This window comes from Mugil cephalus, chromosome 4, assembly GCF_022458985.1.
Source record: "Mugil cephalus isolate CIBA_MC_2020 chromosome 4, CIBA_Mcephalus_1.1, whole genome shotgun sequence".
NCBI lineage: Eukaryota > Metazoa > Chordata > Actinopteri > Mugiliformes > Mugilidae > Mugil > Mugil cephalus.
The window spans coordinates 13191506-13214533 of NC_061773.1; the positions used below are offsets into that span (position 1 = coordinate 13191506).

At 45.6% G+C, this 23028-nt stretch overlaps 1 protein-coding gene across 1 annotated transcript in view; it reads right to left on the bottom strand.

Moving 5' to 3' along the window:
- eif4g3a (eukaryotic translation initiation factor 4 gamma, 3a) overlaps nucleotides 1–23028 on the bottom strand; it is a 46005-nt gene that overhangs the window by 11489 nt on the left and 11488 nt on the right. Inside the window, 20 exon segments of the mRNA XM_047582071.1 lie at nucleotides 15–119; nucleotides 1672–1908; nucleotides 1997–2143; nucleotides 2293–2490; nucleotides 2758–2913; nucleotides 3367–3486; nucleotides 5028–5054; nucleotides 5056–5153; nucleotides 5323–5629; nucleotides 6585–6673; nucleotides 6955–7749; nucleotides 8184–8391; nucleotides 10188–10313; nucleotides 10832–10992; nucleotides 11157–11268; nucleotides 12068–12247; nucleotides 14645–14665; nucleotides 18228–18260; nucleotides 19928–20020; nucleotides 21255–21422. Of these exon segments, the coding sequence (XP_047438027.1) occupies nucleotides 15–119; nucleotides 1672–1908; nucleotides 1997–2143; nucleotides 2293–2490; nucleotides 2758–2913; nucleotides 3367–3486; nucleotides 5028–5054; nucleotides 5056–5153; nucleotides 5323–5629; nucleotides 6585–6673; nucleotides 6955–7749; nucleotides 8184–8391; nucleotides 10188–10313; nucleotides 10832–10992; nucleotides 11157–11268; nucleotides 12068–12247; nucleotides 14645–14665; nucleotides 18228–18260; nucleotides 19928–20020; nucleotides 21255–21422 (3381 nt within the window).

The window sequence follows — 23028 nt, forward strand, 5'->3', positions numbered from 1 at the left end:
AGCCACACACTCACCAATCTGAGGTCTATAACGTCCTGCAGCATGAACCGTATCCGGGACGACGTCTTCCTCTCCTTGACGATTTTTTCCATCTGATTGAAGTATTGATCCATGCGAGGCTGATGAAAGAGGCACACAGAGAGTTCAACTGAGACATGAAGGTTAATCGTCCGTGCCTCTGTTTAACCCAACCAACAGCAGGTTCCAGGGATTCTCACATCATTTCACTTCACAGGCAGATTATTCGGTATATTACTGGGGAGCAGTAGCTGTCCTGACCGCCTGGACGTTAAATTGGAACATGTTGGTACGCAGCAGAACAAAAATGTAATAGCCCTAACAAAATGAACTCAATTCACTGTAATGGCCTGCCAGTAAAACAGAGGTCTCCATCCCTCCGTCTATCCATCCATTAGGCCGCAAAGCTGATTTCGGTTGTTATGGCGACTGCATCGCGGCTTCCCTACTGGTCAGAGGGCTTTTCCTGAGACGATAAGGATCAAACCACACATTACAGAGCAGCAGTGATGCAGCAGTAAGCCTTCCAGGTCACTTGGGTCTCCCCAAACATCTGAAGACTATCGCTGCATCTACCGTGGAAACACTTCTTTTTATTCTCTTGCGTTCAAGACGTAAACATTTTTTTGCACTCCGAGTCTGGAAGCGAGCCCAGCTCAAAGTTCATCAGAAAAATCTCTTTTCTGTCTCTTAAAAGAGAGTTGCTGAAGATCAGAAATCCACTCAATATTCACTTAATTTACACTGTCACCTGGATTTAACTAAGCAAATAGGTACGAGCCTCCTGTTGGATAATTACTACATGGGCGGTACTACCTTTCAGCCGGCAACATGTTATTTAACTTCAGCTGATGCAATGAGTCGCTTCTCATTTCTTAAACAACCATGGGGAAAGACACATACCATGGTTGTGGTGTTTATATTAGTATAAACACGCTGACATTCTTATGGCATGAATATATTCGCTTCAGGCTCCATCCCTGAAATTTTCAGGAACGACTGCAGGGCTTTGCTCGTACACACAAAAATAAACATAACCTACATCCACATACATCATTTTATATTTTGGGAAACATCTTTATCTACTTTCTTGCCAAGGACTACGTGTCAAGACTGCAAGTAAAAAAAAAAACACTGGAAATTAGATTTCAACTAGCAGATGGTTGGCTTAGATCAGAATAAAGAGGCACAACAACAAGAGGAAACAGCTAAAGTGTCTCTATCCAAATATAAACAAACACATCTGCCTACTTACATTTCTGAAGCAAAATTAAAGTATAAAAACTAGTTTTGAAGTCTGTTCTTTTTCAGTAAAGGACTGTATCTAGCTAAAATAAAAGTCCGGCACACAGACATGTAAAAACATGAAGTATCATATTACAAATACACTGTATATATCTTTTGGCTTTTATGACTTAAGAGTTGGGGAGCGGAGAGAGACAGAAGTGATGAGGTGATGGAGAAAGTAACCTTTGTGGGTCATCCCACTGATACTTGATCAGTTTGGGATCTAGTGAATTTTGGTCTGGTCTAGGTGGATGGTGCCAGGTCCAAATGTTTCCCAGCAGAACAATGTATTGTCACAGTCACTGGTTTTAATGCTGTGGCTGTAGTTCTCTGAGCACAAACACAGATTTTGAGTCAAACGCTCACCTTGGCTTTCTCGAAGTCGAGGTCCTTGCCAATGGTGGTGAGCAGCCTGCACAGACACTCCAGAGACTCCTCGTCATGGTTCTTCAGCAGCTTCACCACGCAGTCGTGCATGATGGCCTCCGTCAACATCTTGAGCTTGAAGAGCTCGCCGATGAACTTGATGTTGCCGATGGAACGCCGCCGGGCCTTGTCCTTGGCTTCTTCCAGCTCTTCCTGAAGCCGCTCACGCTCCGTCGTCTGGAAAGCAAAAGGAATATGCGTATAATTATTATATGGTTAGGACTATTATGTGATAAAAACGGAAGGAAATTCAAAGAGCACACACCGATGCAGCAGAGTCCAGCTCCTTCTGCTTCCTCTCAAACACCACATCGTCCACCTTGTCCTTCTCAAACTCCTTCTGGCAGCGGTTTAGCAGCAGCTTACGGAAGTTCACGGTGGTGTTGGGTTTGTCTGTCATCTGCACTTTGAGCTGCACATGAATAGTAGACATAGTAATTACCAGATACCCACCAAAATCTTCCAGATAACTCGAGGGTATAAACCTCCACAATCGCAACCACAAAACGACATCTTCTTTCATCTGAATTCTCCACACTTGACCCATTTTGACGGTCTTACCGTGGCCAGGCAGCGGCACATGTTCCCATACGCCACAGAGAAGCTGGGCTCATCGATGGCCTTCTCAAAGACCAGGTCGATGACGCCTTTGAGCCTCTCCTCCGTGTCAATGGTCAGGTCCGCTACCTGCTTCATCAGCTGGTTGAACTTCTGAGGCGTCAGCTTGTTGAGGATGCTTCTTACTTTCCTAAAGAGATCCTGTGGGGAATCACGCACAAGAGGTGTTTGATCAAACACTCACTCCCACTCCCCGGAAGATAAGCCGAATATATCTTTCAAAAATAGCTCCGGATGCTGAGTCAATACATGCTGTGGTAGGTCACATCACTCATTTACCCTTCATCCTTATTTAAAGCTCCACAATCAAACTGATTTCAGGAGACATTAATCATAGGATTTAGTGCGTTGGAGGTGGATGGGTTTTGTGTGTTCCTCTCCGCTGTGCTCGTGTGCAACCGCCTTCACCTGTGTTTTCTGCGCCTCCGGATCCTCCGCAGGGGCCTCTCTCTTCAAGCCGGGCTTCCAGGCGTTCTCCGATTTTTTCAGCTGAATGTCATCATTCACGGAAACGTTCATGATGATCTTCCTGGGTGGAGGCCGCCGTGCGCCAATGTTCATCATCTGAGGGTGCAGCAGAAGAAATAAAGACGGGAAACAGACGATGATTATTCCTGGCGTTTGTGGTGAGTCAACGTGCAGGTAAAGAAACCAAAATTCTTTGAGCCACCGCCAACAACGGCCGACTGGTGTCGACTCACGCCACCTGTGCCTGAACTAACGAGTTTCTCCTGAACACACCACAAAGAGCACGGCCTACCAACGGCTAGCTGGCACATATGGTCCGATTCTGAGCGGGAGAACGCGACTCCTCATACCAGCAGGAGGCAGTGGTTTGTATTCATGATTCACAAGGGGAACCAGGAAGAGCCACTAATAGCTACATAGCTAAGGAGAACAGTAAAACTGTCTTGCACTAGAATGGATAAGGAGGGGAAAAGGGCGAGAGTGTGTGTGCGATTTTATGAATGACTGTGGCAGCCTGTGAGTGTGTGCCTTAGTGCCTGTGTGACTCACCGCGGCGCCTCGTCCTCCGGTCATCTGCCTGCCAAAATCTGCGAACGCAGGTGTGAAATCGGGTCCCCTGGAAATCACCCTGGAATCCACCGCTCGGGATGGCAACTTGTTTTGGTTCATCTGTGCGAACACATAGCATACACAACACATCATCACACACATGTGCAAACACACGCGCGCCGCGATCTGAACAGCAGGGGGAGCAGTGGTTCCCTGGTAATAATGGTAACGGGGCAAAGCGGTGATGAATGTGACAGCGAGTGCGTGAATTTCTAAGTCGGTGGTTCCTTAAAGGTGACCCTGTTTAAATCACAGTCGCGCAACATTAGCGGCTTTTGGTTTATGTGTGTGTGTTTTTTTTTCGCTATGTCAATAACAAATCACGCTCGTCTGGCTCAGCGGGGCTGCTCTGCTCGGGGAGAGACGTCAGGACCAGATGTGGAAGGGAAGGACAGAAGACAGGAACGCGGGACAGAGCGGGATAGTTGTGGGGGAGGAGGAGAAGAGAAGAACAAATCCAGCTCTTTGTCTTTCAGCTGTCCTTGACTTCCTCTCCGCTCTTTTCCAGCGAGATTTCACTTTCTCCCACAGAGAAAACGAGACTCTGGGATCATACCAATCAACTGTTCGCCAGCCTGGTTGTTCTTTTTGGAGAGGTGGGGGAGGGGCCGGCACTCTTAACACTGCCAAGTGTGACATAATAGCAATGTGATTTTAATCAAAACAGCATTTCAGCAGCACATATGCTCCACCCATACATACAGTATGTGCAGACGTGAGGAACGAACCGAACTGGAGCGTCTTTGATCCAGCTCACACAAACTAAACTGAAACTAAGTCTTATAAAGCATACTGGCATGTGGCTACAAAGTCCTACTTTTATTCAGAGTTTTATTGAAAACAAATGATTATTTTCATAACTGATTAACCCCATTAAAAACTATTATGCATTTTGCCCATCACACTATCTATCCCAGAGCCTGAGGTGAGGTCCACGAAAGCAACAATCTAAAATCTAAACACTAAATTTACAATGATTATAACTCTCCACGTATTTTCTTGGTAACGGACTTGAACGGTTCCCTCATTTTCAAATCGTTTGCAGACCATTAATCGTGGCAGCTCCAGGAGAAACGTGCATTCAATAGACATTCAAATTACAGAGACTTTGCAAACAAAATGGACGACTACGCAGCAGCAGCAGCGATTAGTCGATCGACAGTAAAAATGAATCTGCAACAATGGTGGAAAATCAGTCAGTTTGACTGCTGCTCGGATCAGGAGCAGATTCAGAAAGATTCATGAAGCTCTTTCCATTTTAGGAGCTGCATTTACACTGATAACATTTTAAGCCATCTATTTATCGATATATATATTTTAATTATAATTATTAATTATTAATCACTGCACTGTCCCTCGGGATAAAAAAAGTATCTATCTATCCATACAAGCATAGACAGCCAGGCATAACTGCAGCAGACACAGACACACAGCTCTACCACCCCGCAACATGGTGACTCACTTATATGTATATATCTGTACAGCTCTCATTTTATTTATTTTATTTATAGTGTTTTCTGCCATTTATGTAATTGCACTACTTTATCCAGGAGCTACCACCGAAAATTTCCTTATGCACTGCAGGCGTGTTTGTAACCCACCTTGTCCAGCACCACATCACTGATCGGGTGGGAGTCCCTCAGGCTTCTGTACGCAGGCCGGCATGAACTGGAAGCCCAACAGGAAGTCCCTGTCATACTGACGTTTCCCACTGGCATCAGCCAAGTCTGGACCACCGAGAAAGGTTCAAAAGCGAAAGGGGAAGAAAAAAAAAAGGTGTTGGCAATGACAAAAGCTCAAAAAGAAGTGTCATGTGCCTAATTTGAATTAATACACGCACACTTCCTGCGGTTTGCATAGGGCAGCTTAAATAAACAAAACCGTGCTCCATCTCACCTTCAATGTCCTGTGGAGCGCCTGTCGAGTTCTCCTTGTCTCCAGGCGTGGCTCCACTGTCGCTGCTCTCCGTCTCCGAGGTGTGGCCCGCGCCGTTCCTCATCGGCTCCAGCTCCGCCTCGCCGTTTTCCTCCGGAGCGGCGGCGGCGGCGGCGGCTTTTCTGTCAGCCTCGGAGATGCTAGCAGGGGCGGGAGCGGGAGCGGGGGTCGAGGTGAAGGCCGGCGGTAGAAGCGCCGGGCTGCTGCTCAGAGGAGCTGACGGCAGGGCCTGGTCTACAGCAGGCTCATCTACTGGCCTGGGTTCATCCTGTGCGGAGGCAACATTCAATCGTGAAACCCTTGATTTATTGCAGGATAGAACTTACTGTAAGAGTTCACAAAAGACAATTGAGTATTTAATAAATATCTGATATGGTCCATGTGCATATAGTAAACATAAAAATGGAATACTGTTTCACGAACGGGAACACAAACATCCAGCAGTTTTGATCATGTTTATAAAACGTTATTGATGCACAGTTAAAACACAGTGAGAAACACTGAGCAGCTTCTGACTCATCTAGCCTGGGATTCCAATTATCAGCCAGTTTCACACTTTGTTTAATCTAAATTTAAATGTATTCGTATTAGAGCGACATTTAGACCTGTCACTGTCAGATGATGTATGGGAGTCTTCTGCGCTAGTCAATGTCTGTTAACATTGTGCTCATCATCACCATCATGTTGCGTTTCTGGTCAGGTTTGAAGTAGCCGTCTTGAGCGTTCGTAATGAAATACTGTACTTGAAATGTGTTTTGGCTCAATCAGAGCTGCTGTGATTTGCGTCATCACTACTGGGGAGGCTGATAAAAATTTATTTATCAGCTGGTAATTGGTTGCGTGGGAACTCCCCTACAGCGACGAGCCTAAAGGAAAACAATAAAGGAGAGGAAACCAGAGCGGGACGGAGCTGATTTTACAAACGGTGGGCTGCGTGAGCCATGAAGATGATAGATAACTCCTCGCTGTAGTTCTCAGAGAATAACAACACCCCAAAGTCGTTTATGTCTGCTTCCCTCACCACACATGTGGAAACATTTTCCACTTGAACTCTAGCCCACATTGTGCCTTCCCTCCTCTCTTTCAACCCCTCTGTCCTCTGACACTTTGTAGTCTTCCCCCGAAAACCAAACACCAGTCGTTTGGAAATAAAGTTACAAAGTGTCGTCTTGTCGGTCTCCCTCGTCATTTTTGCGTCGCGAGCTGCCGGCCTCTTCTCTTACCTCCTCCTCCTTCTGAGGTGCTTCTCCGGCAGAGATCCCTTCATTTGGTTTTCTCCAGGTCTTTGGTATAGCAGAAGCGGTCTGATTAACTGTAGGGAAACGCAAGTTAGCCACAACCAGCGGGTTAACAACCGAGCCACGGCAGATTTAAAAGTTAAATTACTTTTTAAGACCAATCATCGCGAGAAAAACATGTTCATGCTTGTACGAGTAAACCTTAAAAACTCGTAACGACGTAATTTAGCTCTATAAGAAAAGTAAGGGGCTCATAAAACACCCGCTCATTTCAGGCTGGTTTATCACTAAACGTCCGACAATGTTTAAAGTACAAGTTGAACATGTCGCTTAAAAACCCAAAGAGCTTCAGTACCTGTAGTGGGACTCTTCCTGCTGAGTGCTTGTTGCTGGGTCTCTGTTTTGCTTTCAGTAATGCCACCGTGCGCCTCCGTCCCTCCTCTGGGAGCGAGGTCTTTAGTGTCTAAGGACTTGGTGGGCTCTTCGGCCTCTGTCGTGGCCTGCACTAGAGGCGGAAGGCCGGGGGGGAGCATAACCGGCAGAGCCGGGGCGGGGCTCGAGGTCAGGGTGACTGGCACCACAGCCACGGGTGCCATGGAGGAGAGCGCAGCAGCAATGGGCACCTCGGGCCTCACGTCAGAGGGCAAGGTTTCGGAGGAGGAGGAGGAGGAGGAGGAGGAGGAGGCCTCTCTGAAAGCAGGAGCGGAGGCCTGGGGCTGGAGTGCAGCTGAGGGCAGGAGAGGCGGCTCGTGAGCCGGGGCGTCTAAGTCGGGCCCGGAGTCCGCGAGGCCGTTCAGAGCCTTGGGGGCCGGGGAAGGAGAGGCAACTAAAGTTCTGGGGGTGTCTGAAAGAGGCTTGTCTGAGTTGGGCGTGGGTGCTGACGAGGGTTTGCTCTCCCCAACGGAGGCAGGGGGAGAAGAGGCTGAAGCGGCGGACTCCCTCGCCGAGGGACGTTCGCCGGTGTTGGCCACTGCGAGCGGGAGACTGATGGGGGCGGTCAGCGAGGCGGGGAAGGGAAGCTCTGCTTCAACGGCAGGCGAGGGCTCAGACAGAGGAGCGTTGGCCTCCAGTCTCTCCACGGGAGCTTCGGGCTGCGCGAGCCCGGGTGAGGAAGACTTCTGGACAACCGGCTCCAGTTTTGGCGTATCATCTGAAAGGGAGAGCGGACGGACTCAGAACCCAGCCGGTGAATGTAAAAGGTTTCAGGTAATAATAGGGGATAGGGGATGAAACACAGACATAACTTTATACGGAGTGTAGAAATGTACAACTGACCCTTCGCCAAGAAAGTTGGAAAACTGCCAGTTAAATACAGGAAGAGCAGGAAGTATCGCTGACTCAACTGAACGCATTCACTTTCACTTCTCTCGAAATTCGGCCGGCAGTGTGTCGAAGCAAAAACGAGAGTGATAGATAACGTGGACGCTGTGTTTTACTGCAATAAAACCAAAGCTGACATTCCCTCGTATGCAAAGCAGCGGTCCGGGGGTGAAATCCGAGCGGTGTTTATTATTTGACCTTAACAAAATAAAGTTAAACTGCCTCGTTTATTGCATTTTAATGAGAGAAAGCGCTCGGGCAGACCTGGCCCTGGTTTGGTGTCTGCAGCCCCGGTCGTCAGCGGATGCTGTGGCTGTTGGGGCTGTGGCGGCTGCAGCGTCTCGAACGCGTAGCCTCCGGGATGGGCTTGCTGTTGCCGAGGAGGCTGAGGCTGCGACTGCGACTGCTGCTGCTGCTGCTGCGGCTGCTGCTGCGGCTGCTGCTGCTCCGGAGTCTGGCTGCTGCTCAGCTGCTGCGATTTGAGGTAGAAAATGTGAGGATAATGAGGGTGCGGCCATAAAAACTAGCAACACAGAAAACCAGAGAGAAAGAGAGAGAGAGAGAGGCACGGAGATGTAGGCAAGCGCGCACGCACAGAACAAATAAACAAGCCAAAATGCAGGTTTGAGCAGAAATAAGGAGCCCAAAGAGGTATGGTTATTTATTACGAGGGCGGCGATGGAGGACGAGACGGGAGAGACAAGGTGGAGAATGGAGATGGATGCGGGAGGAATGGCGGGATGAGTGGAAAAGCTCAGGACAATGAAGAGGAAAGGATGGAGAGGGGAAATACACAAAGAAATGAAATCAAGGGGCACAAAGAGACAGAGAAAAAGAGGAAACACACTGTTAACATCCACAGAAAGACACAGGGAGGAAGAAGTCACAACGTCCCTCTTCAGAATCCATGCAGGCTGTTTAAATGGGGTTTCACTCGTTATAATGTGCCAAGCCTCCATACGAAGACAATACAGTTTCATCCATCTAAAAAGGTGGCCGCTTCAATTTTTACACGTCACTGCCAGCTTCCGCGCTCTCGGATCTAAAGACCAGGCGTCAGCGCTGCCGCATTTCCATATTTGTTCCGAGCATTGTGCCAAACACATTCAATTTCATTTTCGGGAGAACAGATCGGACATTCGGTGGAATCGGGGGGATCTGAGTGGATTCTGGAGAAGGAGTAGGAGTTTACAGACAGTACATGTGCAATCAGTTTGAAAAGATAATGGGTGAAAAGAAACCGTGATAGAAAGAAAGCAGGCGTAAGATTAAAGTAAGACGTTAACAAAGTTACAGGGAGTTTATTTAACTGTTAAAAGACAGCAAAAAGGTTTTTTTTCTAAACATATGTGATTCATTTACATGCTTTTATTATTAGGGCTCCTAACAAGGATACTGTTGCTAATGTACTTCCAGTTAGACAAATGGTTAAAGTGGAGAGAAAAGGAGAGTATTCAATACATTAATATTCTAAATGTTCCTGCATTGTTTGCTACCTATGCGTTGTCATTTCTGTAGCTAAGCTAATTAGAGTAGAAGTCGGTGAGAACATAGCTGAGGGCGCCCAAAGCGAACAATATCCAGAGGCTTTGGGGTTGGCGAGAACAGGTGTTAATATCAAACAGATCTTTATAGACGCAGCTGTGAATGTCACATCACGCACACTGAAATCCCTGTTGAGATCCCTGGCTTCAGACAAGCTGCCCAATAGAGTCTGGAGGTGGTGTTGTGTTGGGGAAAAAAAAAAATAATTCTTACAATTTCTGGGAACAGTTTCTAGGTTTTGTTATTTCCTGTGCTGTATCCACACTGGTCGACCATAGGTTTTTATTTTTTTGATGAATTATGAGTTTTGTCTAACCCACAACATTAGGTTCAGACAGCGGGTCTTGAAAAAAAGCGTCAATAGGAAACGAGAAGTCAAAACTGCTTGTTTATCTAATATATACTCAACCACATTGATACAAGCAAAAGAGAAAAGAACGTATCTTAAAGCACGGGAGCAATAAACTACACGGAGGTAACATTTTAAACTCAAAGCCATCATGAATTTCTTATGCGAGGGTGAGATGGCAGAATAAGTTAACAACGAAATGGAGGCCACGTCCCGTGTGCGACACACACGCACGCGCGCACACACACACACACACACGGTGGTGGAGAAGAGATGCGAGTTCACACTGTGACCAAGCAACATGAGACATCCCTCCCGTCTTAGTGCTACACTGGCGCAGGTGAGAGGTGTGCGAGCGTGTCGGAGAGCCATACCTGTGGTGGGGTCGGGGTGGAGGAGGGGGGGCCGACAGGAGGTGTTGAATTCCTGCTCCCTGAACCTCCTGCCATGATCTCCTCCGTGATATCCCTGCCACCCTGATTGGGGTCACGGATACGGATCTGGGAGGACAATGGCACAGAAAAACAGACCTCACTAAAGCGCACGAGTCTCAGAGCGGCCCTGCGTCAGCAACATTTTACGCGTGTTTTTCTCATCGGTTGTGACGGGAGCGGAAAAAAAAAAAAAAAACAACACAAAAATACATCTGGCCACAAATTCTATGTTATATACAGACGGATACGTGCTAAAGGGGCTAAAGAACAAATATATAAACAGTATAAAAATAGTACTGGTAAGTAATTATTTTTACTGAAACACAAGAAGATTATCATCCAGTTAGAGCCTCGACACCTGTTTTTATTTTTTTTTTTTTATTCAAAATATCAGCCTGAAAATGGTCCATGTCTGTCAAGGCATCTTGGAACAATTTGTATAAATAGTTCCACCTAATTCCACCTGCTGATAATGATCACACTGTGTGCCGATCGTAACTAAGCGCTCAAAATAATCATTAAAAGAAAAAGAAAAAAAAGGTTTTTATTTCTGCTGTTACTCTGAGAACTACTAAGATACTCACTGTTTTCTTCTCACGCTTGGCTGGTAGAGGTTGCTGTGGTGTAGGCACTATGATGGGGGGTGAGGGGGGGTAAACAGTCTGTCCCGGGTAGTAGGGCGGACCAGCTGTAGGAACGGGCGCGGGGACAGACGGTGAGACAGGTGGGTGGTACCTGAGGGGATCTGAATGAATTTGCGGGAAGAGAAAACCAAAGACGACGGTTTAGTTTAACACAGTCAGGGCTCCTGCTACACACGTAGTTTATACATTTGTGCTACTAGATGAGTGAATTTGGACTTCGCGGTTGTGGTACTGGACGTGTATCCGTGCTGGAGTAATGACTCACGATATGGGGCGGGGTACTCCCCTGGCCCTGGACCAGGGTAGAAGGTGCCAGATCCTGGGGGCTGAACAGAATACTGCTGAGGAGGTCCCACGTAGGGTGTACTGTGGCGATACTGTAAAACATGGAGGGCAAGGAGAGACGCCGTCGGTGAGACGGAAACGCATACGTCGCACTTTGGATCTTAATGTTTTGGATAAAGCCCCGCGACTTATGCCTCGATCTGATTCGATTCATGTGCTGTAACAAATCAATTACCAGCTGCGACCAGAGAGGATTTTCTGTTTGTAGTCAAACTAAAAAAATGATGGTAGGTTGTTTGCTGTAACAAATGAGGGATTTAAATAAATGAGCTTAATTTCCACACAAGACAATGCTAATTTTGAAAAATTATAGTAACAAGAAACAGTAACATTCACAAACTTTCGTATATTCGAGGAAAGGTCATTTGTGTAATTATGAAACTCAACTCATCCTATTTGTCTATTAAATACACAGCTAGAATAAGCGGATGTCACGGTTAGTTTAGTACAAAGGATTGGAAGCCGCTGGCCTCACCCTGTAAAAGGTAAATAATTCTGCCTATCAGCACCTCTGAAGCTCTCAAACTAACATGTTGTATTTCTTGTTAGCTTAACCTGAGCAAATATTGAAGTATAAAAACAACACAAAAGGACTATGATCTGGATGATTTCCTAACACTGTGGGGACGGCATTTATGACAAATGCTCTTTTAATCAGTTCAATTATCTTATCCGCACTCATCCACCGATCTGCTTCAGAAGAAGGGACGATAAAGTCCTTGTGCGTCGACTTCCCTCTCAAAGTGCAACGCTAACGTAAGAAGCAAACAGCAAAAAAAACAAACACTAATCTAAACTTGATAAGACCCGGTTGCGTTGTGTTTGTCGTACCTGTGGGATGTAGTACTGTGCAGCCTGCGGAGAAGGGAAAGGCATGGGCGCCATGGTCATCATGATTGGTTGATTAGCGGGGTAGACGGCCGCGGTGGGAGTCTGTGAGCCGGGCCGTATGGAGGGCGTGTTTGTCGGGATGGTGGGCCTCGCAGTCTGCATCTGAGTCCTCTGAAAAAACTGAAAGCAACACGCGAGAGGAGGAGGGGGGGGGAGAGAAAAAAAAAAAAAAAAACAGAGAAAAACAACAGGAGACATTAAACACAACCCCACAGGCTGCAGCCTCATATCGTAGCATGCTGCCATGCTTTATCGGAAACACAAGCAAGTGCTGATCTTCAGATGTTTTCACTATTTGTGTAACACATTTTTTTGCCCTTGAGCCCTTGGTTTTTATCAGCAGAGAAGTGAAAAAAAAATAAAAATCGCTACGACTACATCTGAAACTCACTTCTGCGTATCACTCAAGACAATTACGCTAAACTCGGAGGGATCAAAGAGAAAATGATTTTCATGGATAAAATCCAACATTATTGCCTCCATAATCAGCCCATCATCTCCTCCAGGAATGACTTAAAAGCCTATATTATGAATTATGGAAATGAGTTGGCATTTAGCTTCACTGAGACACACGAGGCCTAAATATTTCATCCCACCATCATTCAACCTGAAGCCTTCAAAGAATGTCATTCCAACGAAGGGAACACCTTAGTAAAGTCATACTAGTGCGTCATTATCTTGATTGCAAAAGTTTTACAATTAAGGAATGTGCGACACACCCACACCTGACTGAGGTGGCGGATTATTGAGGATTTGCTAAATGGGGTCTGGTCCTACAACTGTGTTACTTACTGACGTACGACGCATCTACATCTTAATGTGTTTTAGTTTATTCCGTTTATTCTAGGTCTGTGGTGCACATTTATTTATTTTTTAACGGTAATTTTCATTCATGAATACAGAGAAGAGTTTTCTGCGTGCGCTCTTTGAACTTTGTCCTTTGGTTCCCTCCCATCACTTTCGTTTCTTCTCGCGCGCTGGTTTCTCACCGAGGCGCTCGGCTGCAGATTCAATATGTTGAGTCGGGTGAAAAGGGAGCAGGCGAGTGTCAACAGTGTGGGCTTTACTGGAAAAAAAACAGGATCCGAGACAATCACAGGCAGCTTTTACGCATCCCGGTGGTTTAACGCAGTGGTCGTTTTTGGGTCTTTAAGCGTTTAAACGCATTTTGCATTTCGCTAAGACTTAATGTGATAATTACTGAATCAAACCCTCCAATATAATATCATATATCATATTTATCCTTAATAACCATATGCGAGTTCACTATTTAATGGAGAATTTATCAATACCATTCATTTCAGTTGGGTAAGCAAGAAAGGAGTTCTTTCTTACAAGTGAAGCCCCTAAAACATTAAGCGTAAAAACAAAAGCGTAAAAATTTTGTTACTGTTTGTTGTTTGCGCTCTTCATTTTTAAACTTCTGCCAAGTCCGTATGCACCAGGCTGCACAGCTGCAACCAGTTAAAGCCGTTGGACCATCGAAAAGTTTAAACTAAATATTTTGTGCCTGAGCTGCACGGCCACCCTTCCAGTTGTAGTGAATGTGTGACACATGGCACAGGCCTGCTCATCAGGCAGCAACATGGCCTTTATTTGATGCATCAGAGAGAGAAATAATACACACACTGTCCACAGCGCCAGTGACTTCTATGGAGCAGATGTCACGATCGCTTAAAGTTGAATGTTGAGGGGGTTTTGTGTTTGCCCATGAAATGTATTGTTCAAATCAGTGCGTCCCGGGCCCCGAAGAAAGACCACTACCAACAGCTGTGACCGACTTCCAAACAACTAAGGCTCAAGCTGGGAATACCCAACCACAGTCACAGTACGCTCCAGTGGAGAGGAGCAGAATAAACAATGCTGTTAAAGCGTCTATAAATACCCAGGAGGGAAATCACCTTTTACATAATAAATCAAGTTCAATGGCTTTATTGTAAATAGCTCAATGGAAATGTGGAAAAACGAGCAGGAAACCGTCAGTTGCGAGTTATCCGAGGACGGGCTCAGCAAAAAGTGGCGGCGGCCGACAAAAACAGACAAAACTACTTTTCAACACTGTCGACAAAAAGGAGCTTTGTAACGGAATGACTCCGACGACACTGAGACCATGTGGGCATCCAAACATGAAACATTACATAAATCCAACACTTTTCTCGTTAAACGGACAAAAAAAAGGAAACTTAAAAACAGCAAAAAAAAAAAACAACACATATCTTAACAGGGAATACGTCGCATCTCTTTGTCATTAAGCATGCTGTTCATTTAACTGTGCAAGGCCATTAGAGATGAGTGATGAATGGAGCAGAAATTACAGAAGTATGAACTGAAAAGCCTATTAATGAATCCCTAACGGATTGAAGACAGGATATAGGGGATAAAATCTACTGAGCAAACACTATAGTAAGGATGAGAGGGTGTAAAGGGTTAAAAAAGTTAGGAGGGATCATTTAAGGATGATCCTCGTCATGCCATGCAGGTCCGCAGAGACTTTTGGACAACAGAGGTAAATGTTACCTGGATTGGCCTGAATCCTCCCTTGGGTTTTGAAAGCAGGAAAGAGAGAAAAGCCAATGGGAGACTGCACTGGTAAGACTTGAGCAACCACACACATCAACAGGAATCTGCCTAATTGTTGCCATCCACCTGACGCAGACAGCGGCTCAGAGCCACTTTGATTACTCATATGATAGAAAATAACCTCAGAACGAGGGCTGCTTTATCAGTAGGTGAATGGGGGAAAAAAAAAAAGCTTAGTCAAGGTAAAAATGTCACATCAGTGTTTGACTCGTGGCCGTGCGCCATCCTGACACGGCGTGTACAGCTGCACGAAAACCTACATCATCCAAAAACCTGCACCTTACTTCACTTTCAATCTTTCTCGAATTGTGCAGATTGAGCCTGTGTGCTTTTTTTTTTTTTTTTTTTTTTTTTTTTTAAAAAGTGGTGGTTCCCCAACCCGACTGTCACCTGCAGCGCTGACTAAGCAACAGAGGTGTTAACGCAGCATGACAGGGCGACTTGCAGACACCTCGTCTGTATTATGGAGCTGGTAGGTGTCACTTCCCCCGGTATTTCAGCATGGCAGAAACATAACATTCCCCCCCCCCCCCCCCTCCCACCGTCTATTTTTGTAGATTGATATGTTGCTGCACAGAAGAGAAATGACACAGACTGACAACGAGAATAAACGCAGCAACACAACTGCTGCCAGAGTGACCCAACACTCCCTGTAATTTGAAGCAAACTCCTCGTCGGCGTCATGTCTCGCACGGCACAAGTTCAGGTGCTGATAAAAAAAACTAATAATAATAATAATAATAATAATACATTTCCACTATTTAGAGCCAACGCTGAGGAGATGTTAACAGGCAAAAGTCAGACTAATGCAATAATTTAGTCTAGAGCGGAGGTGTCAAACGTGTCAGGCCCAAAGAGGCCAGAGGGGCTAATCTGGCGCGTGGCATGAATTTGCAAAGTGTGAAAACGACATAGAAGACTTCAACTGTAATTTTTCCAATAACAGTAATAGCTTTTCCTAATTCGTCTACTGATTTAATAAAAAATAGTGGGCAGAACACAACACTGAGATTAACAGCAACGTGCCAAAATTGAACTTTGTAAAAGCTCATTAAATGCTAACATTTTCATATTGTACCTGTTCTTCTTTGCACCAAACATTATGTTATGATGCTGATACATTACTGGTCAGGACCCTCAAAATGAAATTGTGCTGTATGTAGGCCCTGAACTAAAATGAGTTTCCACCCCGCTCTAAAAGAAACCGTTTTAATGAAAAATAATGAAACACGCAAAAAGGTGAGTTTTGATATCCTGACAATTTGAAACAAAATTAAAAAGGATCATCGTTTGAAAACCGACTTATAAGTTGGCCAAACGGTTCTTCTGATATCTACGCTCTCATTACTGAGCGTCGAGTGTGTTTCACGGGGACAATAGTCGTTTTCTCCATCGATATAAAAAGCCCAGTGTTCGCCTTCATCTGCTTTCCGATTCCACTTCCGTGGCGGCACAAGAGGTATCAGCGCCAGTTTGTGACAGCCAGCGAGTACCCACTAATGCCAGCGCGCACCCCTGTTACACTTTGACACCCCACTATTAATAGTCTGCTTAAATTCTGTCCGAGCACAAGTGTCCAGAAGGTGAGGATGTTAGACAACAAGTCACACGGGCCACGTCTTGGAGAGAGAGGGGGGGGGGGCGCGGACGACACATCAATCTCAGTGAGGGGCAGCTGGGTGAATCGTCACAGTGTGAATCAACAAAAACAAAGATAACGGGGAGACACACGGACTGGATGTCACACGTGTCTGAGAATTCACAAGGTGATACGCAAACAGCGTCGTAAATACTCGACTGCCAGACACGAACGCGTCAACACGTCCTTTAAAATCGACTGTCGCTGGTTCGCGAGGCGTCGACTGTTTAACAGGATCAAAAGTGTCATTTACGCGAGCGTCGGCTACGATCACAAGCGCCGGCTCTCTCGGTTCGTTCCTTGACCACAGCCTACCTCGCCTCGCCTCACCACCAGCTAGCCATCATCGTGATCACGTTGTGACACCTCTTTTATAAGAGTAACCACGATCTGATGACTAATTCTTAAAGTGTCCAGCGAGATTGCGGTTTCCAGCTGTGGTTGTGAAAAAGTCTAGGCCACAAGGCTCTCGCCCAAACAACAACAAACTAGTCAACATAACAGCATTGCCATGGTGTTACTAGCAGAAACATGAAAGACCCTGGTGTCAAGAGGTTGTTCATATAAAAAGAAAAAAGTTTGACAGATTTTGCTGTCTGTGATAATGCTCCTATTCCTGTTTTCAGACATAACAGAAAAAAGCTTGTGCTTTAGGAGACCTGCTTAAACCTGTCTCTTTAGAGATACCACACTATAATGTCTCTGCTTAGCATTAAATCAAATTGTACAATATCCTTTAAGACAACCTTTTTAACCCGACTAGTACACACTTAGAGAGTTTGCCTCATGACTATAATTGGCTCAACCAAATATATACCACGTTCACACGGCAACAAAAAGTTCAAAACGGCCGAGCTCAAAGTCGTTCGAGCATGTAGCTCGTTGACGCGAACCGAACCCAGTTGACGCGCCAGCTCATCTGTGAGACGCGCTTGGTGGCTCCTTCACGACTTGGAACACGTATGGAAATCACACACGCTGGCTTTTACTGTTACTCTCAGCGCTGACAGGAGCAGCAGGATGAATGCGGAGCAGTCATTACGGTCGATTACATCCAGTCAAAGGCATCAAAACTCATTGCACCAACCAACCAGGACGAAACATCCTTGAGCGTGTGAGTGAATCGCAAACTTGCTGGAGACCGAGCTCGAATTCATCTTCATTTTTCCCGAGTTACTTCTGAGCTCCCAAGCTTCGGAGCGCTGTGTGTTAAAAGCGCCGTGTCCCTGTACACGGTTCTTTCTATACTGATGTAGAACTAAACACGTAATAATGTACTATTATTTAACAAGATCAGATCCTGGAAAAAAACTGTGTAGCTGCTCAAATACTAAACTAGTTCCTATGCCTAAGTAGCTGTAGAATCTGAAAATGCACGACAACATGAAGTAGTGCAAACTTAAATCCAAATAAGCTTTATCGTGTAAAGCTTCTACATAAATATAATCACCAAGAAAAGCACAGACATCTATGTTAACAAGGATGGCTACCAACTCATAACGTGTAAACTCTCTTATTTTACTCACAGCCTCAGTGGCCAGCACGTGTCAATACATTTAAACCCGATTAAGACAATATGATTGGAATGAATTAAGAAGATCTCAACATAAAAACGAATGCACATGGTTCAACAACACATCCCCGTGCACCTGGCTGGATATCATAAGTAACTAGCAGCACGAAACATCCCAATATAATTAAAACCTCGTCTCCAAGATTCTTGAAGGCTCTCGAATCCGACTTTTTTTTTTTTTTTTTTTTAAGGAACAGCAGGAGCCCCACAAACAACCCTTCGCCAGCAGGGATGAGAAAACTGCTTTGATGATGATGATGATGATGCAAGAGAGGGAGCAGGAGGGGTGTTCAGCGGGGGTAAATTACCTGATGGTGGGTTGGTCGAGGGCCCGTAGCAAACTGGTGGGGGAGGGAGGAGAGGTCCAGCAAGGAGATTGAAGCAGTGATGGCAAAGCGGGGGGAAGAAAAGAGCATAAGAGAGACACAGAGACAGTATAAGATGAGCGATGGAGGCTTGAACGTACATCACAAAACCACAGAGCAACAGAGCTAACGCGCGGCGCGCGATGCAGCGCGGCACCGAGTCGCTGCGCGTATATGCAAATTACAGCTCGGATTCTTCATTATTCGAGGCACCAGATGTATCAGGTTTACCGACAATGTAAATGTTGCAATATTGAATTGTAGAAAAACATAATTAGCATGCTGTGCCGAACGCTGTATTGAAATTAAAACAATTTCCAGCTTGCTATGTGGGAAAGGGTACCAAGATAACCACACAGTTACCATTTGTGTAAATATACGCGAGGCTGAGGTCTGGTTGGCCTTGTTCTCCTGGTGCGTGCTGGGCAAGAGCCAGGCGAGATTTATAAATAATGCAAAATCATGTTTGATTTTTTTTTTTTTTTTTTTTTTTTCCTTAACTGCGCTTTTCACGATGGGAGACTTTTTACAATATGTTTTAAAGCTGCCGTCAATATTGAAATGACTTACCCCAGGCTCCGCTAAATAAATAGTACGATTTGGTTTCACAAAATTTCAAACAAATACCAAGAAACACGGAGAACAATACGAGGCTGCAACAAAGCCAGTCGTGATTTTATTGTTTGTGAAACCTAAAATATAAATATGTACTTAAAAAAAAAAGATTGATGGACAGAGACACTGGCTATAGGCTGGATTGGATGTAGTTTCCTTTTATTCAGCCTAGTTTCAATCACAATCTGATCCCCTCCTCTATGATAACAACACTAATGAGTTAGTCTTTGACAAACTTCCTAACTTCAACAACAAATTATCTGGCATTTGGCACATTTGGCATCACTGTCATTAGCCATGTCTAACTCTTAACTCATAGTGTTAAATATTCACAGTGAGGCCTACGGAGTCTGCTAAGCTTTTCAGACAGTTAAAAGCAGAAGATGGTAGGTAAAAAAAATATATATATATGCCATCAACAGCTCCATCACCAACAAGCTCGTAAGGAGACAATGGTTCAGGGTTAAGGTATGGACACATCAAACCAACACCAAATAACTGCCATCAATGACGGCCATCTTTGATTTGACTACATCAAATGACCAATGGCGACAACAGGCTACTGTCACCTGCTAACTCAGGTGACAGTGATGTAATCATCATTCTGAAACAGAAACCAGAGGAGCTACTATTAACCAGGGGGCTGGGGGAGCTAGGTAGAGCTACAGACCGTCGTACTGAGACGGCTTCTCCCAAATCAAGCTGATCAACTGGTCTAATTTATTCATTATATTTTTTGTCTCTTCCATCTCTCATCTCAAGAAGAGCTTCTCTCGGCTCCCAATCAGAGCAATCTTTAGAGAGCTCGTTCTGCCGCAGATTCAACGCGCCGAATCGACTAAAAAACGTGCCGTCCGGGGTCCAGTCAGCGACGGCGCGGGACACCTGTCACAGCTCTGCGTCGAGTTAAGAAGCTCCCTCCTTCGCTTACTCAACGAAGCCTTCGAACGCAATCGCGCCGAACAACAAACTGTTTGGGCACACGGAGGCAGGAGGGCCGTAAAATCTGGGGCCAGAGGCAGACTCACCGGGCGACTCTGTGGCTGTGCATTCATTGGCTGCGTCTGGGGAGAATACACTAAAGGAGCGGAGCCAGCATTTTGCCCCGGGTTGTAAGGAGACTGTGAAAAGAAGAAAAAAAAGAAAAAAAAAAAAAGAAGGAGAAGGTTTGTCAAGGATACTGATCAGAAAATCCACAGAAATAAGTCACTGCATCACTGGCATCTGTAAAAGGACCTTAAATATAACAATACACTGAACATCACAGCACCCAGTTACTTTGGATGTTGAGGAGAAAAAAAAGTCCTGCCCAAAGATAACTGGTACCATAAGGACGGCAAATGTTCTATTCTTTAACACTTCATCTGGTGTGCAGGTTAGCAGCTCTCCTCTTCAAGCTGCTGCTGGTATCATAGTGATAATTTAAGGTTTCACTGGCTCATAAGACTATTTACAGAAGGCTGGTGAGAGACCAGAGCTGCTTTAGGGTGAGGCAATGGGCCATTAGGGCTCAGACGCCAGCATCACAGCTGCTGCGTTATAGTGTTTACGTCTCTAGGATTAATGGACTGACCTTTTACACGGTTACCTGTATAGATATTAGTATTTTCCCAAATGATAAGCGTTCAATGTAAAACATTCGCTAACCAAAGGAAGAGCCTCTTTCTAAAGTTCTGGCATTCTGCCCAATAACATGTGTTTTAATATCACTGCTTCGCAGACAGAGAGTAAAGTCTCTGCTGATTCCTCCCATGTATTTAACCCTTACTTAACCATCTGAAACGCAAATTAAATAATTAACCATGAGCTGAGCCTCCCTAATCAGAGTGCTGCTGTTCATAAACCCTGAAGGGACCTAGGAATTTATACCCTTTGTAACATATTCCCAATACTAATTAATTGTTCCTCACAGTCACTTACGGTGCTTCTTCCCAAAAATGACAGGCGACTATTTAAAATGCTTAATTAATAACAGATGTGTTAACACACGACCGCCAGGCAAAATAACATTGATGTCAATGTAAAGGAACTGTTCTCAGGATAATCACATAATTGTCTGAATTCTGGTATAAACAAAGAAACAAGTACACTCATGCAACCGTGACTTACTGCTGTTTTATGAAGTAGTGAAATGATGAATTTTAAAACCAATAAAAGAAGTGACACAGGTTAGGTGTAGGAAATACAGGCAAAAGCAAGCAAAGTCATCAAATTCAAAATTTATGTCATTATGATTATTCATTCACACATTATTTTAGCAAAAGAAAATGTTTTTTTTCTTATTTTTCAGTATTTCTGTGTCATGAAACGAACAATGTGCAGAGAGGATGACGGCGACCGCAGCGACAAACTCACCCCTCCGCCTGTCTCCCAGCCCTTAGGGTAGCGATATGGGGAAGCTGTGGGTACTGATACCTGAGAGAGCGCTGGGGAGTGGGCATGACCGGGCGGGGTGCCCGCCAGGTTAGGGTGTCCCTTTGTGATGTCGTGAGCAGTATAAGGAGGGCCAGCATGCCTGGGTACCTGTGTCACATGAGAGAGGGAAGTTAGCACAAAGCGAACCACGTCTGTCCGTTCAGATGTCAAAGTAGAGCAGCGGTGGTGGGATTCCACAGGTCATTAGTCCTCCCTCCTGCTGAGGAATGTAAATTAAGCGCTCGGGCGGCAGGATTAGCCCCCGTATGTGTGCGGAGGACGCGCATGGCCGCTGAAGGCTGCTGCTGTTTGGTGAAGAAAGAAGACTCCGGCCCATTCTGCAGCCGGCTGTGCAAGAATGCGTGCGCCTCATACGGCAAAACTGGGCCGAACAGTCATATTGTGCTCCCGCTCATCTGCGATCGATAAAAACCACCTGGTAGGGTAGATGCAATGCAGTCATGCTAACCGAGCCTCATTCGTTTGGCCGCGCTAAGGGTTTGGTGGACGGGATAGATTTGATTCAGTTCTTAGTTCGTGGTGTGGCAGGATGGGTCTTGGCTGCTGCAGCGAAGGGCTGGCAACACTGCAGGTGCTGCTTGTTGTTGCAGCAGCAGGCCCGACACACAAGGGAATGAGACAGGATACCGCAGGAAGAAAGCAGCGAGCAGAGGCGAAAAAGGAAAGCCGGCTCCAGGGCTCTTACAAATCCTCACATTAAAAGATTTAAAAGCTCTGTAAGACGGCGACTTCAATTGAAAAACAAACATCTGTAGATGTATATTACATTTAAATCTACCGGGCGCCGCAGTCAGCTCTCCGCACAGCTTCTATAGCGTTTCTGCATCTTTATGTCTCCGCTGTGTGGCCCACTTCCCTCAGATGACCTGGGATAAAGCAACTAATCTAGCTGCTGTTGCCAGGGGAGGAGCCTGCTCCGCTCCAGGCGAGGGACTGATTGTGAGGACATACAGAGTGATGGGATGGGGGAGGGGAGGCAGTCAACTGTATGGGGCCTGTACATGAGACGAGGGGGGGAGAAGAAAGAGCGAGTAAACTCCGCGACCCTACGAGAGCACCGTTAATTTCCACCAGTGTCATCATTGTTGCAGCCTAAACCCCCTAAAACAAGCTTTCAGAGCTTGAAAATCACGTAAAGCCCTGAACGTTTCACACTAATGACACGTCGCCAGCCGTATGGCCTATCTCGAAGCATACAGTGGCATTCCTTGTGCCATTTGCACCTCCCACATTTCAGAAATGCACTGGAAACGTTTTCTTTGTGGCGTCAAAAAAAAGGCGACGATAAAGTATTCCGTTACGAATGAGAATTAAAAGCAGCAGGAGGCAACGAAAACACAAATGGCCACTAAAAAAAAAAAACAACTCTAAAATGAGAGATCGTTTATAAAGGCGTGAAAAAATGAAGTATTTGTCTTTAAACACAGGACTCAACGTTGCTAATCAGTGCCTTACAAAATCTGCAAAGCTCTCTATGAAATCTAATCACCACCCTCCAGGTAAACATCAAACCTCGAGGAGCAAAGTTCAAGCAGCAGCGCTCAATATCTAAGACGAGATCCTCGGAGGAAGGGCGGGATGCCATGCCCGCTTTGTTTTTGTCTCTGGAGACAGAGGGAACGGCTCGCCACCGAGGACGAGACGAGCCGTTCGCCGGCTCCAAAGTTCGGCAAAACCTAGCTCACCAGTTCGA